The sequence below is a fragment of the Myxine glutinosa genome, chromosome 3, assembly GCF_964187855.1.
Source record: "Myxine glutinosa chromosome 3, kmMyxGlut1.1, whole genome shotgun sequence".
In the NCBI taxonomy this organism is placed as follows: Eukaryota; Metazoa; Chordata; class Myxini; order Myxiniformes; family Myxinidae; genus Myxine; species Myxine glutinosa.
Window position 1 is genome coordinate 147583242 of NC_136263.1, and position 16321 is coordinate 147599562.

Here is a 16321-nt window from a genome sequence, read left to right on the forward strand (position 1 = left end):
CTACCGAACACGGCCCTGTATGCTCGGCACCTTCTAGTTTCCCGGGCCCTGGTGGGGGGGGGGGGGGGGGGGGGCGTCTGGGGTCGGCTAACCCGACCCGTACGAGGCGGCGTTGATGGTTCCGGCTGCCGGAGTCCGTCCCAGCGCGGAGCTCGACACTCTCGCGCACGGTGACCCAGCCGACTACAATTATAGCACCTCACCTGATAAGGTGCTTGCCTCCGAAATTCCAAATTCCCCCCCCCTGAAGGTCCGAATTGGGGCATTTGATCTTGGCCCACCGTAGGCCACCTCCGGAGCCACTGCCATGGTTCACCAACATCCAGACCATGCTCTCCAGGTCAGGGCCCCTTTCGGGGGCGGACCCCCTTGGAGGGCCGACACCAGCCACGGGCCCTACCTGGCACACCGCCACGGCATGGCGCTCGCTTCCCCGGGCCAGGGGCCTCGCTGCTTCCCAAAGGGCTGCAGCGTCAGCCGCCTGGCTCAAAGTCTGCGGGCGCCACATGGCGAGCTGTTGTCGGAGCTCCGGGTCCGGGAAGGCCTGGATAAAATGATCCAGCGCCAGGCTTTCCTGGGAACCCGCTGCCATGTCCACGTGTGCAATCCCGACTGCGCGGCGAATTTCGTAAGCAAGTTCCCCGATGGTCTCCTGGGGCTTGCGTTTTCGCACCGCGAGCTGAGCTTTAACAAGCTCGCTCTGCTGTTCAACGCCGAATCTGTTAATTAAAGCCGCACGGAGGGCTGGCAGGGTGAAAGCTCCCGGTGGTAAAGCTGTCAGTACCTCTGCCGCCACGCCGCGCAATTCCCCCACAACGTGTACTCCACCTTCGTCCACATTCCAACCATTGCCCCTACACACATGGTCGAATTGCGCCAGGTACGCCCTCAGATTACTCTTCCCGTCATAGGACGTGAGTGGAACCTTATGGCTGCCCGAAGGCCGGACTCCGTGCGTCGCTCCTTGTGGGGATAGTGCGGGGCTGAACTGTTCGGGCCCCCACAGTACACTATTCCCGGGGGGGGGGCTCGCGTGCATCCCCCGTCCCTCTAAAGACTACCCCTGTCGGTGTCGATGCTTGGGTTGCCCCTCCGCAACCCGCTACCCACTCCATACTCGCACACCCTGGCTCACCAATACCCCTTGCACTCCCCATGGTCGGACCTCCTCGTGCACACTCTCTTTCCACGCACTCCGGACCAGTCGCACACCTCACCATTGGCCCCTCACGAACGCCCGGGTCTATACCAACCCCCAAGCTCGCTGAACCTCCCCTCACACCATATACATTTCCGAACATATCGCCACTCACCTCGGCGCTTCTTCCTCTTCGCTCCTCCTCCGCCACCTGCAAACTCTTTACTTGGTTAGCAAGTACGTCATCACGATGTGAGCACAGACCTTGTACCAATTCCAACACCTCCTCCTTTATTTCCTTCTTAGTCTCCCTTTGTCTCTTTTTAATTTCACTCTCCCCTTCTTCGACTTCCTCTAACTATTGTTTCACCTCTTCTATTTCCAGGTGCGCCCCCTCAATTTCTTCTTCTAAGGCCACCTTGGTTGTCTCTATATGCTTCCTGACTTCTCGTTCTCTCGTCTCCAACGTCTCTACCACCTCGTCCAACCTCTTTGTCAGCCCCTCGTGTACCGTCTAACATTCTTTCTTCGTCGCTATTAGTTCTTTCTTTATTTCTTTCTGCGTCGCTTTCAGCCCCCCTATCACAGCTGTGTTCTTATCGACTTGCTCCCCTAACTCCTTTTGTCCCACTGTCAGCTGCCACTGTCAGCTGTCAACTGTCAGCTCGACTCCTCGCGTCAACTCCTCTATACCCCCCTGTAACCTAGCCGTACTCTTTCTCCATGCGCTCCTCACACTGCTTTACCTCGTCGCGTACCCCTCCGTCCTCTTCGCTCACCCCGCACCTTATATCCACCCCCATGTCTCTCATTTCCCTCTTAGATGCCGCCCTCATTTGCTCCAATTCGTGCTTTTGGGCATCCAATTAGCTTCCCAGCCCAGTTTTGACCTCCTCTATCTGCTCCCGTATTTGTTTGATTTGCCGGGCGGATTGATCCCCATTTCCCTCAATTTGCCCCCCATCTTGTCTTCTAACCCCGTAATTTGGTTCTCTATAAAAATATATATATAACCACCTTTAGAGACCATTTTTCCCCGCAAAGCGGGGGTTGGCCCAACGACATTCCAATGTCGTTCATTCAACGACATCAATGGTTGGCCCAATTCTTTAACGACAAACAGGTTCTCTAATCCCCCAAATTTGCTTTCTAATCCCCCAATTTGATTTCCCATATCATTTCTTAATTCATTTCTCTATCCTGCATTCCCCATTTGTATGGCTGCATGAATCTGCGCCATGAGGTCCTGCACATTCATCCCCCGGATTTGCGCAGCAGGCGCGGCCCTCGCCGCCATGTGCAAGGCGCCGCCATTTTGTGCGCCTGCAACCCCCTCTACAGCACCTTCATTATCTTCCTCCTCCATCTCTCCCACTTCTTCCCTGGGGTCCTGGGTTGCCTCTATCTCCTCTTCTACCCCCACCGGCATCCGATCGCCTTGACTATCCATGGCTCGATTTTAATTTGGTTTTTAATGCTAAATTTTGGCCACTCGAAATTTTGACCAAATTTTTCAGATAATATAAAATTTTAGTTCGGGCTTCAAATCCCACTCCCCGACACCAATTGTTACGGATTCGGGGGTCGGCTCTCCCCTTATCAAGGGGGGGGAGGGTTAATCCCCTTGTCTTTTTAAGCTGGCCGTCCCGAGTCCTTTAGAAGTTATGACGTCACTTCTGGTCGGTGGTAAGTAGGGTTGTAAGCCTAATTAGTCTTAGTACCTAAGTACTACCACCGGCAGTAAAGCGAGGAGATAACTCCCACCCGAGCCGCAGCGTTAATGGATACGCCGAGCGAAGCGATCCGCGACTCGGGCCGTTAACAAAGACTAACCCGATTCTGAGCGGTTTCCAAATCGTGCCACAGGTACTCAATCGAGAAAAGACTAAAACGATCGGATAAGAGGAAACCAGAGTAAGGGAAGAACAAAGAGTGGGTTTATTAATTATTTACAAGCAAAAGAAGAGGGAACGAAAGGACTATACAGGAGGAAGAAGAGGAAGCAGGACACAGGGCAGGCTCACCTATACAGTCTTAACTTAACGACCCCAGACGAACATACACACTCACACGGGATGGTAGCTGGTAGAGGGGGAAGGCCCAAGCAGATGTCCAGGCTCCTCGTCCAGTCCCGACTCGTGCCGTGGTGGTGATGGAAGAGGGCCGGCATCGCGTCGTTGTTGTTGACCGCGAGCGGACCTTACAGATATCGGGGGAACTGGGATGCGGCGTACGTAATACGTATTTTGTGCCAACGCCCTCTCTCTCCCGATCAATTTTCTTATCAAAGGCAGTTCGTATCAAAGGCAGTTCGTATCAAACGAGCTCCCTCACGCAGTTCCTCAAGTCCCCAAGTCCGTGGTAATCGAGCTCTCTCCGCGCAGTCCTACACAATAAGCAGTCCGTGGCGCAGTCCTATAAAAGGCTTGGCGCGTGCGCTTATATAATGCGCTCACAGATCAATGCGCGCTTCATCAAACCACACCCGCCAGTGAGCTCACCTCAGCCCTGGTTGGTTGGCGAGGGCTCACCGGCTCCGCCCTTGATGGTGAGTTGACGTGGCCACACCTCGTTCTTGTGTCCTGCCCCCTTTTTCCTTGGCCTGAGACTGCATGTTCAATGGCGTTTGGAGCAAGCGCTAAGGCGACGAAGGCTCAATGCAGCGAACGCTGCTAATCGAACCACGTGACAATTTGGGGAGAGACAAGCCCCGACTGTAGGGGCGCATAATGGCGTAGCTTGGAGAGAGCGGCTGCAAAATGAACGAAAGGGCCTACTCCTTATTTCATTGATGCAACGTAGATTCAACTATTGGGAACACGGCCTTATCTGACACATAATAAGGAAATAACTAAAGTTCCTATGGTGGCCTACGAGTTGCATATGGACTAATTAAGGGTGCCACCTTTAACCTTTTAATAATGATGGGATATTTACAAGAATTATTTACAAAGTGAGGGTTCTAAAACCGCAACAATATATATATATATACAGACTTGGCATTTAATATGGAATATTTTTTTTGTGGGGGTGAACTTACTTTTCAAGATGTCTTAGAACCAAAAGTTCATTGGAATTATGTTGAAATTATTCTAGATTTTGTTAATGTGACCTTTAAAAGAAACAAAAACCACATTTGACATTTCGAAACAAATAAATTGATCCTTGAAAGTGATGGAATCTGATATCGAACTCAATTCATGGACAGTACTGTGTTAAACTTCTGTACGTTTTCCAGAAGAATCTCTTTATTTTGCACATTAGCCAAATTTTTTTTAAACAAAAACAAAAGTTAAATTACGACTGGGATTACCGACAGTAAAATTACAGTTCAGTACTTCGTGTAACCCCCACGAGCATTCAGGAGAGCACGTACACGTGAGGCATGCTGTTTACGAGATTTGCCAAGGTTTGGACAGGAGTCGCTTGCCATGCAGTGACAATAGCCTGCTACAATTCACGCACAGAGGTCGGCTGCTGGTCCAAGTGGTCGATTTGACGCATTAATTCTGCCCACAAGTTCTCTATCGGATTCATATCCGGGGACATGGCAGGCCACTCCATATGCTCCACACCACGGTCAGCAAGAAAGTGTTGGATCATGCGCGCACGATGAGGCCATGCATTGTCATCTTGGAAGACAAAGTTTCCTCGAAAGGCTGCACGAGCAAATGGAAGCAATGTTTCTTCCAGAATGGCCCTGTACTTGAACTGGTTCAGGTTTCCATTCAGAACAACCAGGTGAGTTTTGCTCCCTGCATGAAAAGCAGCCCAAACGGTCACCCCACCACCTCCAGCTTGGACTCGTGGCACTATACAATCTTTGTTGTAGGCTTCATGCACTTGCCTGCGCACTCGGACGCGGCCATCTTGACGATAGACCAGAAATCTAGACTCGTCACTGAAGATCACATGATTTCAGTGTCCTGGCTGCCATTGACGGTGCTCTCTGGCCCACTGCAATCGGCGCTGGCAGTGTTGTCTGGTCAGGTGTGGCTTTCTCAGGGGACGCCTGGCACGATAGCCTGCTTGAACCAGTCGTTGGTTGACTAGCCTTCTGGATACAGGCACATTTGTCAGTTGCTGCCACTCAGCCATAAGCCGATTAGCTGACTTGGTATGGCCATTGCGGACTAACCGGTGCAGCTGGCGATCATCCCTCCTTGTGGTTCTGCGGGGACATCCTGGCCTCGGTATTGGAGTAGGGACACCCCTCTGAGCATTTCCTTTCAGGATCTTTGACACCTGCCCTTGAGTGATGCCATACTGCCGAGCAGTAGCACGCTGTTTCATGCCAGAATTTCGTAAAGCCACCACTCCATGACAAACAGCATTGTCGAGTTGACGGAGCATCTCCAGAGGAAGCAGCAATAACTTTTGGAGATGTGCAGCAGTTGTTTTCCACTAATACAGAACGCAACAACCTTTGTATACCCCACTGTGAAGCCAATCGTCAAATGCACCTGTCCGTACATTTTGCCACGCCACCTGTGATATAATCCTGTTGTTGACTTCTTGCTGCGACAGACAATCAGTGACATGGTTCTTTTAACAAATAATCACCAAAGTGTAAAAGAAACTCACCAGATTGATAAACTGAGTTTAGAAAGTAAACCCAAGTCAAGAAAAAAAAAAATTCCATATTAAATGCCAAGTCTGTATATATATCTATATATATATATATATATATATATATATACAAACATATATATATACAAACATATATATATACAAACATATATATATATACATATATATATACAAACATATATATATATACATACATACATACAAACATATATATATATATATATATACATACATACACACACACACACACACACACACACACACACACACACACACACACACACACACACACACACACACACACACACACGTAATTAAATCATATATCAGGCCAACAAAAAGAAACCTACACAACAGCAACATTATATAAATAATTTAAAAGCACAAATAATTTCAATAGCAGATTAAAGTTTTAATCTTCACCACAAAGCACAAGATGTGAACTGCACGGAAAAATGAAAGGCGAGCAATTGTCGGCCTCAGATTTACTCTTCAAATATAAAGGTTCCAATTCTGTTCTGAACACTGGGTTACTCGGCAGGACGTACAAGACTGCAGGGGAGGGAATAAAAAATTCAATCTCATAGTTCTGTAGCTCTGAGCAAAAGGAAAGTTTCGGCCCCCAGCAGAACTTGCTTAGAGCTCTGGAGCTGTGCATGAATGTTGAGCAAACAGGTGACATGGTTACAGCTCAGTTCCTAGCGACTCGCAAGTCACAAAAATCCTCGAGGTCGGAACAACATTCTTTGGTCGTCAAACTCTCCTTCCTGGACCTCTGGCTCCACGCCATGTCCCAGTACACTTGGTCCTACGTATATCAAACTCCCTCATTTTCAACCTCCTGGACCCTCTTTCTCCAGCCACCGTCACTCTCTCTTTCTCCGGCCACCTTCACTCTCTCTTTCTCCGGCCACCTTCACTCTCTCTTTCTCCGGCCACCTTCACTCTCTCTTTCTCCGGCCACCTTCACTCTCTCTTTCTCCGGCCACCTTCACTCTCTCTTTCTCCGGCCACCTTCACTCTCTCTTTCTCCGGCCACCTTCACTCTCTCTTTCTCCGGCCACCTTCACTCTCTCTTTCTCCGGCCACCTTCACTCTCTCTTTCTCCGGCCACCTTCACGCTCTCTTTCTCCGGCCACCTTCACGCTCTCTTTCTCCGGCCACCTTCACTCTCTCTTTCTCCGGCCACCTTCACTCTCTCTTTCTCCGGCCACCTTCACGCTCTCTTTCTCCGGCCACCTTCACTCTCTCTTTCTCCGGCCACCTTCACTCTCTCTTTCTCCGGCCACCTTCACCCTCTCTTTCTCCGGCCACCTTCACTTTCTCTTTCTCCGGCCACCTTATAATAGGAGTTGTTTTACAAGGAACTTCAATGCAGGAGGAAGGCATTCGGCCCATCAAATTCAAAGCCTGTGCTATTATTACCAACTTATGGTTGTTTTTCCGTGCGCTATCCATTTTTAAATGCTGAGCATCAAGCAACGAAGCAGCACATATCATTTTGAAGTCTTTCGTCTGAGTCGGAAGCGTTCGAAACACCGACCTCCGAGACTCAGAGCGAATACTCTAATCATTACGCCACCAAAGATGGTGAAGCACCTTGCCGCCATCTTTCTCTTTCTCTGGCAGGCAACCATGTCTCCATCTCTCTCGCTCTCTAGCAGGTTTTGCCCCCTCTCTTCCTCACCAGCTACCGTGGATCTCTTTCTTGGGACACCTCCAATTTTTATTACAAATTTGACAGGAACAAGGACATGCAGGCATGTTTAGCGAAAGCCAATTGGGATAGCGACACTTCATTTTCCACACTTCCTGTGTGCTGGGGTTTCTCGGCAGGACGTACAAAAACCATGCAGAAAACCACATCATCGCTACATAAAACCATGCAATTCCTGGTCAAATTTAGTCCACCTTATCCGCCTATGTTATTCCAGTTGAAGCGCAGATCCTGCTGCACCTGCTCAGTTCTGTTTAGTGATACTCGGATCTGATACATTATACACTCTTAATACTCTCTTAAAGTTTGGCAGAAAATAAATGAAAGGCAGATAAAGACAGCACTAGCAATATAAAGGTACAACAACCATTATAAACTGAAGAAGTATTCCTATTTTCTCCACTTCAAGATAATATGGCACAATTCCCACATTGCAGTGGCCCTAGCTTATAACACCATTCCAAGATCTCTGTTGCATGGGAGTTGAAAGGAAAAACAAGATAGGCTTCCTCAATTTGGATTTATTTCATGGTGTCCATCTTGGCTGAAACATAGCTCCGAACCAACGTCACACCAGAGTTACACTCTGTCAGTGAATGATGACACTGTCCTACTCCTTTGTTCTTTTGATAGATGACCGTTAGTCGCTATGGCCAAAAATACACTGAACAATCTTTAGATATGGCTTGATCTATAGCACCATCAATCATTGCTTAGCAACCTGGAAGGAAAAATAAATCAGTCATACTTTCATGGACCACCTTGTAGAATTTAGTGGTGACTAAAAAACACAAAAGATACCTTGGGTAACATGAGTGGTGACACGTAGAGATATGGTGGAGTGTAATCAGCATCACAGCTTAATCTGCATGTGGAAATGTTAACGATAACCATTACCTGGATCCCTTTATATGAAAGGGCAACGTATTCCCAGAGGAGGAATGCATCATGTGGAATTGCCAAATTCAAGACTCTCTGCTCACCTTCACTCTTTCATTCCTCTTTTCTCCCGCCTCTGGAACAAACTTCCTCACTCTCTTCAATCCCACTCCTCCCTCCAGGTCTTTAAAACAGCTGTTCACCACCATCTCTTATCTTCCCCCATCCAAAACCTTGATCTTTTCTACCCCCGTTAATTCACCCCAGATCCAACTTTTTGAAATACCGACTTCTTTCCTGGAAGTCGTTGCAGTGTCCTTGTATTTTATACGGCTCCCACCCCCACCCCCCCCCCTCTTCCCACGCCTCCTCCCCCCTAGCCCTCTCCCTCCCACAGATCTACCGATGTCCCTGTTCTCTTCTGTTGTACTTGTGTGCTTCCCTCTCTCTCCCCATCTTGTCTCCCACTCCCTTTATTACATGTTTTGTGTGTCCGTTTTTTTTTTGATTGATGTTAGCTCTTACATGAGCCTCGATCTTGTGTGCAAAAAAAAAAAAACAGGCTGGGAGGAATTCCCGATGAAATTGAAAGTAGGTGAAAGGAGGCAGGGTGGGAGTGTTTCCCCAATCGCCCCTCGAGAGTGACAGCGTGATGAAGGTGGGATTGTTCGCAAGCAGTTGACACGTGCGGAGGAGACGCATTAGCACTAACCTTTTACATTCGCCCTTTTGGCAGAATCGATGGGATGATCTCCTTCGTCATCCTCATCCTCATCTTCATCATCCTCATCCTCATCACGCCCCGCACTCTCATCATAGTCGATTTCCTCAGATGGTTCTGCACATTTCCTGCAGTGATAAAAAGCGTGTCTGACCTGAGCCATCCGTATGTACGGCTCACCTAGCTCCGGTCGCTCCGTGCGCATTAGACACACCTGTCTGCCTCTGCCATGCTGTCAGGGATGGATGCAGGAGGTAGGAAACAACCTATGGATGAAAATAGGAAACACAAATCAGGGGATCGCTCGGGTGCCCGCCAGAGCGCAAATCAACAGCCTGACAATTGCAATTGCTCGATCTCCTGAATTGCACCCTAGGATGTTTTCAAGGCAGATAGGCTTAGGCTGTCTTTGGAGAAGCCCACCCCATCCCACTCACTCCCAAAGAGCTCCAAACAAAATCCCCTTCTTATTCCAATGAGCTCCTTCCAAATCCTATGGGTGGATAACAAAATATTCCAGCCGAACTACAGTTTTACAACGTACGGCTCGGGACCCCACGCCATACGACAAATAAACATAATGGACTAAAGGTACAACCATAAACGCCTTCCTTTTACAGACATGAGGTCTGTATGGTCTGTTGAGCTGGCATGGAACCGGACCATTGTGCATCAAACCATCGAGTTGAAATCCCATGGATTTGTTTCCAGCCGGGATACAAACCCAGTCCCCTTACACAATTTATAATACATTATGTCAAGAATAAACATGCAATGTACTTTTGCAAAAAAACAAAAAACCCAAATTTTGGATTACATATCCACCCAGCACAACTACACAACCACATTGTAAACATCATTATGAAAAGCATTCTATATTTGTGTTCTTCCAGCTCACACTGCACTCTCGGCTCTTGGCTGCACATATCACAGACAGCATATATATATATATATATATATATATATATATATATATATATATATATATGTACACAACACAAACACAGTATACTGCTATCGCCACGTACCGGACAGCACAACACACTCCAAACGAAAGCAACTCGCACGAACCCAGAACGCGCAAGGCAAACAGTTCAAAACGCCACGCCCACCGCGAGTCTTTCCCCTAACTCGCACCACCATTGGCCAAGGCGTTTACACGAAGGCGTTAGCAAAATTGTGATTGGTCAGCTCCGATAGATCCTGCGCGCTTGAGGCAGCCTCGGAAAGTAACGCCGATTCCCCTGTGGAACATGGGTCGCCAGCGCCGACAGGTGGCCACCACCGGGACAGCCACGTTCTTTCTCAACACGAGCTGTCATCGTCATCGCGTCTTATTAATTGGTCGCACACAACTGTCACGGATGGGTCTCTTTACAACGAAGTTGCTTTATTTGGCTTGTTCGATTCCCAATAAAGTATGAATTATATTTAGAAAAAGAGAAATGCGGTTGTTGAGACACACCTCTACCCAAAGGTGGTGGGCGAGAAGGGGGTGGAGAGAAAGGGGGAGGAGGGGGGAGGGAGGGCGGGGGTGGGTGCTGCATCTTCGAGTTTGCAGTCTTCTGATAGGGGCATTGAGCGGGCAATACCATCAGCATTTACATTATGTACGTTAATGATCCTGCAAGAAACCGTGCACTGTACATTCAAACAGAAGGCAAATGTGTACCTGTAGTCTCTGCACCTTTCGTGCTTATGGTGGTTCGACGGTATCTCATTAGCATACCTACACAGTTAGTGTGAATGCTGCGAGGGTTGCAGTGAGGATCGCAGCAAAACACTGCTTCGCCAAATGGCATCTTAGTCTTAAAATAGCAGAGAATACGCCAAATTATATTCCAACACTCCGAATTCTAATTGCACACTCCGAATCCGAGCACAATTCGGAGCACATTCAGACTACACAATTCCACCGCGACTAAGGTATTTCATTACGTACCCCCACACACGTAACCTGTAGTCTATGCGGTTGTCTATATATATATATATATATATATATATATATATATATATATATATATATATATATACAGACTTGGCATTTAATATGGAATATTTTTTTTGTGGGGGTGAACTTACTTTTCAAGATGTCTTAGTACCAAAAGTTCATTGGAATTATGTTGAAATTATTCTAGATTTTGTTAATGTGGCCTTTAAAAGAAACAAAAACCACATTTGACATTTCGAAACAAATAAATTGATCCTTGAAAGTGATGTAAACTGATATCGAACTCAATTCATGGACAGTACTGTGTTAAACTTCTGTACGTTTTCCAGAAGTATCTCTTTATTTTGCACATTAGCCAAAAAAAATTTAAACAAAAACAAAAGTTAAATTACGACTGGGAATACGGACAGTAAAATTACAGTTCAGTACTTCGTGTAACCCCCACGAGCATTCAGGAGAGCATGTACACATTGAGGCATGCTGTTCACGAGATTTGCCAAGGTTTGGACAGGAATCGCTTGCCATGCAGTGACAATAGCCTGCTGCAATTTATGCGCAGAGGTCGACTGCTGGTCCAAGTGGTCGATTTGACGCGTTAATTCTGCCCACAAGTTCTCTATCGGATTCATATCCGGGGACATGGCAGGCCACTCCATATGCTCTACACCACGGTCAGCAAGAAAGTGTTGGATCATGCGAGCACGATGAGGCCGTGCATTGTCATCTTGGAGGACAAAGTTTCCTCGAAACGCTGCACGAGCAAATGGAAGCATTGTTTCTTCCAGAATGGCCCTGTACTTGAACTGGTTCAGGTTTCCATTCAGAACAACCAGGTCAATTTTGCCCCCCGCATGAAAAGCAGCCCAAACGGTCACCCCACCACCTCCAGCTTGGACTCTTGGCACTATACAATCTTTGTTGTAGGCTTCATGCACTTGTCTGCGCACTCGGACGTGGCCATCTTGACGATAGACCAGAAATCTAGACTCGTCACTGAAGATCACGTGCTTCCAGTGTCCTGGCTGCCATTGACGGTGCTCCCTGGCCCACTGCAATCGGCGCTGGCGGTGTTGTCTGGTCAGGCGTGGCTTTCTCAGGGGACGCCTGGCACGATAGCTTGCTTGAACCAGTCCTTGGTTGACTAGCCTTCTGGATACAGGCACATTTGTCAGTTGCTGCCACTCAGCCCTAAGTCGATTAGCTGACTTGGTACGGCCATTGCAGACTAACCGGTGCAGCTGGCGATCATCCCTCCTTGTGGTTCTGCGGGGACGTCCTGGCCTCGATATTGGAGTAGGGACACCCCTCTAAGCATTTCGTTTCAGGATCTTTGACACCTGACCTTGAGTGATGCCATACTGCCGAGCAATAGCACGCTGTTTCATGCCGTATTTTCGTAAAGCCACCACTCCATGACAAACAGCATTGTCGAGTTGACGGACCATCTCCAGAGGAAGCGGCAATAACTTTTGGAGACGAGCAGCAGTTGTTTTCCACTAATACAGAATGCAACAACCCTTGTATACCCGACTGTGAAGCCAATCATCAAATGCACCTGTCTGTACGTTTTGCCACGCCACCTGTGATATAATCCTGTTGTTGACTTCTTGCTGCGACAGACAATCAGTGACATGGTTCTTTTAACAAATAAATCACCAAAGTGTAAAAGAAACCCACGAGATTGATATACTGAGTTAAGAAAGTAAACCCAAGTCAAGAAAAAAAAATAATTCCATATTAGAGGCCAAGTCTGTATATATATATATTATATATATATATATATATATATATATATATATATGTATATACATATAAATAAATAAATAAATATATGTATATATACATATAGATAGATAAAACCACCGTTTAGAGGCCATTTTTCCCCGCAAAGCAGGGGTTGGCCTTTTCGGGGTCCGTGGTAGTTGTTTTTTTTTTTGGTCCCCTTTTTGAAGCAATGTTTTACGGCCGGATGCCCTTCCTGACGCCAACCCTTTTTGCCGCCTTCAACGACAAGCAGGGAATTACCAGTGAACTGGTACTCAATTAGCCGACCTCGGAAGGATGACAGGCTGAGTCAACCCCCCTGGCATTAATTCGGCGATCGACCGAGATTCGAACCCAGGATCCTAGGATCCCAAGCCGGCACCCTAGCCACTAGCCCAACACCAGGGCTAGATATAGATAGATACTAGATACAGGGCTAGATAGATATATATTAGATACAGGGCTAGATATATATATATATATATAATATATATATATATATATATATATATATATATATATATATCTATAGGAGGAGGTCCATGGTGCGCTGTATGAAAGGAAAGGGCGCGCGTGTGAGAAAAAAGTGTGCGCCGAAGAGTGAGTGTGTTACAGAGTGTGAAAGTGGGAGTGAGTGTGACAGAGTGTGAGATGGATGGAGAGAGTGTGCGAGGATGCACACCAGAGATGGATGAGGAGCGTGTGCGGGGATGCACACCGGAGCGCGTGATTGGGTGTGCAGCAGGAGATTGCACACCCGTGGGTAGGTGAGCGCTGAGTGGGTGAATGCAGGAGTGCACACCCATGATTGTTACAGAGGATGTAACGGGGTGTGCGAGTAGTGTGAGAGCGCCAGGGTGTGCGTGGGGATGTATGTTAATGAAGTGTGGAACGGAAGGGTATGCACGAGCGAGTGCAGTAATAGAATGTGTGGAGTGTATGGGAGGCGCTGGAGCGCCGCGTTTTGTGAGTATGGGAAGGGACGCGGGTGATGAGAATGCGATCCAAGCATCGACGCTTCCCGGGGCAGCGGTTAGGCCGACGTTTAGCCGACGCGAGCTCTCGGGGCATGGTGCGCTTTGTGTGCTGCGGGGGCCTGCGTGGATCGTTGCGGCTGTGTTCTCGCAAGGAGCTCCGTGCATGATTCGGGCCGGGCTTCGCCCTGTATGGTTGGTGCCGCGTCGTAGCGGCGACCGGCACGATTCCGGGGGAGAAAGGCCGGGTCGGCCCTTCGCCCCCTGGCCGGCGCGGTGCTCCGACCGGGGGAGGTTGGGTCATCGGGCCAGAGAGCGAAAGGCTCCGCGCCGGGATGGCGCTTTGAACCTCGGCCCGAGTATGCCTTCTCCCCAGAATCGAAAATGCCGGACGGACCCAACCTACAGGAGACGACTGACCACTGACATTGCTCGGCATTTTGAAGCCGAACTGTGAAAATGTATTCCCGCATGAGAGTCTCATAGTTTAGTGGACTAGTAGTGATGGAGATGGCGAATGGTATACGGTGTAGAGGGATGGCAGATCTACCATCCCTCACATTGTATTCTTAGGGGCAGAGGAGCAATAGTTTGTGGGGTTTGACGGTGAGAACTAGCCAGGGAGGGTTAGGATAATCGTTAGGAATTTAGAAGTGACTTTAGGAGACTTGAGAGTTAAGTAGTGACATTGTACAAGTAGTGGGGACATAGAAAGCTTAGGTGGATGTTAATGACGTGGGTGTGCTTAGTATTAGGGATGACGGGAAGCACAAGTATTAGGGGAAATAGTTAGATTAAATGATGTTGTGTGTGTGAAGAAATTGTGTATGAGCTTGAGATTTAGGCTGAAATGAGGCATTACGAATGGAAGTTCTTGTTAGTGCTGGTGAAATGAGGCAATGCTCGAGAGGGATGTGTGTGTGTGTGAAAGTGTATGAGTGGAGTATTGAGGATGTGTGTCATTGTGTTGAGTGATTGACTTGCATGGTGTGCAAGTGGAGAATGGTTGTGTGGAATAAATGGTGTGGTGTGCGTAGTGTGGAATGAGTGGGGTGGAGTGCATGGTGCGAAGGAGTGAATGGGGGAAGGATGGACCCCTTCACGAATACCTGGGGATGGTAGTTTAAAGTTAGGCAGATGGAGTAGGTAAATTGTTGGATATTGACATCTGTGGTGCGGGTAGTGAAAAGTAGTGTGTTTGGTTGGGTGCATGGGTAAAGTGGAATGGCTGGGCATGTGAGCCTGTTAGTACGTGTGGTTATTGAGCACTCCGCCACTGGTAGTCTGTCGGCCAGGTGAGGCCGCAGGTAGGCTCTGGGAGCCAGTTAGTGTTCCATTCAGTAGTGTTCAGCGGGGCCCGGGGATCCTAAAGAGAGGACCTGGGTAGCCCAATGCCAGAGGGGGCATAGAGGGGGTAAGTGCCAGGGAGGGCCTTCCCCATGTTAGGGTAGAGTGAAGGAGCTAGGCAAGCTCGGATGGCGATGTTCAGTGGCGGAGGTGTGCAGGTAAGTAGGACCTGATAGGAGAGCCACATGACCCAGCCCCGAAATTGTGCGAGGGCACAGTATAGAAAAATCTGGGGAGTCAGACCCCAAATTGATGAGCACCACAGGGATGGTCAATGGGAATTGGTTTCTAGAACCGCATAGTGTAATGATGGCCAATGGATTGGCAGGCCAAGACCCCGGGTAGTTTAACTGTGTTAATGTCATTTAGAAGATAGTTAGGAGAAAATCTCTTCGCACCATCCGCATCCACTCACCTAGGTGATAGGACTCCACACCAGGTTTTGCGAATTGTTTGGAGAATGAAAGACGCATCTTGATGTGGGTGGGAGACATTGTGTTGATTCCATCCCTTCCTTCTGGGGAGGGATTGGGAACGAATTTGGTTTAGGGGAGATATGGGGGACAAGACGGGTAGAGACGGGATTAGTAAATTTGTAAAATTGCGTAAATACGGGGAAGGGCAAGGGTAAAGTAGGTGACATGGGGGGTGACGTATGAGTAGGGACGAGCTTTCTCAGCTCGCTCTCCCACGCCCTTCATGTTGCATTGCCTTGTGATTACGTGTACCCTTGCGCCCTTGACCCCCGCTAACCTTTGCTTTGCCTTCCTTCCCCACTCATGGACCATGGTCTTTTGTCCGAGGGGAGTGTGCAGGTGCCCTGAATTGTGCGGCCGCACTCTTGCTGCCTGCACCTTGCTGCCTGCATGCCTGCCTGCACCGGTACACCCTATGGACCACATGTTCTGTGGCCTGGCACATATGGACCACACGTTCTGTGGCCTGGCACCTTTGCTGGAGCGGACCATTGCTGCCAGCAGTATCTGGCTTGCGGACCACTGTTTTTAAGTGGCATCAATGCCCAGCAGTTGGACCACCTGAGTTGGCCCTGCTGGCCATAAATAAAAAAGCGGACGTGCCCTTTTTATTAATTAAAGAACAGCAACAAGAAGATCAAGCCAGGAAACATAGGCCCAGCAGAGAAGCACCAGAAGACATCATTTAATATTTTAAAATGTTTGTTTTTGTGCATTTCTGGTGCTTTTCATGCATGTTTTTTGATTAGGGTGCATTTATTGGG

The 16321-nt window shown here is 48.3% G+C and overlaps 1 protein-coding gene across 1 annotated transcript in view; it reads right to left on the minus strand.

Moving 5' to 3' along the window:
• The window catches only part of LOC137424147 (nucleosome assembly protein 1-like 4), a 231903-nt gene extending 221749 nt beyond the window's left edge, over positions 1–10154 (minus strand). The window contains exons 1-3 of the mRNA XM_068111612.2: positions 10074–10154; positions 9260–9311; positions 9037–9173 (exon numbers count right to left, since the gene is read on the minus strand). Of these exons, the coding sequence (XP_067967713.2) occupies positions 9037–9173; positions 9260–9276 (154 nt within the window). The 5' untranslated portion in view covers positions 9277–9311; positions 10074–10154. The remainder of the gene's footprint in view (positions 1–9036; positions 9174–9259; positions 9312–10073) is intronic.
• Positions 10155–16321: the final 6167 nt, after the last annotated feature.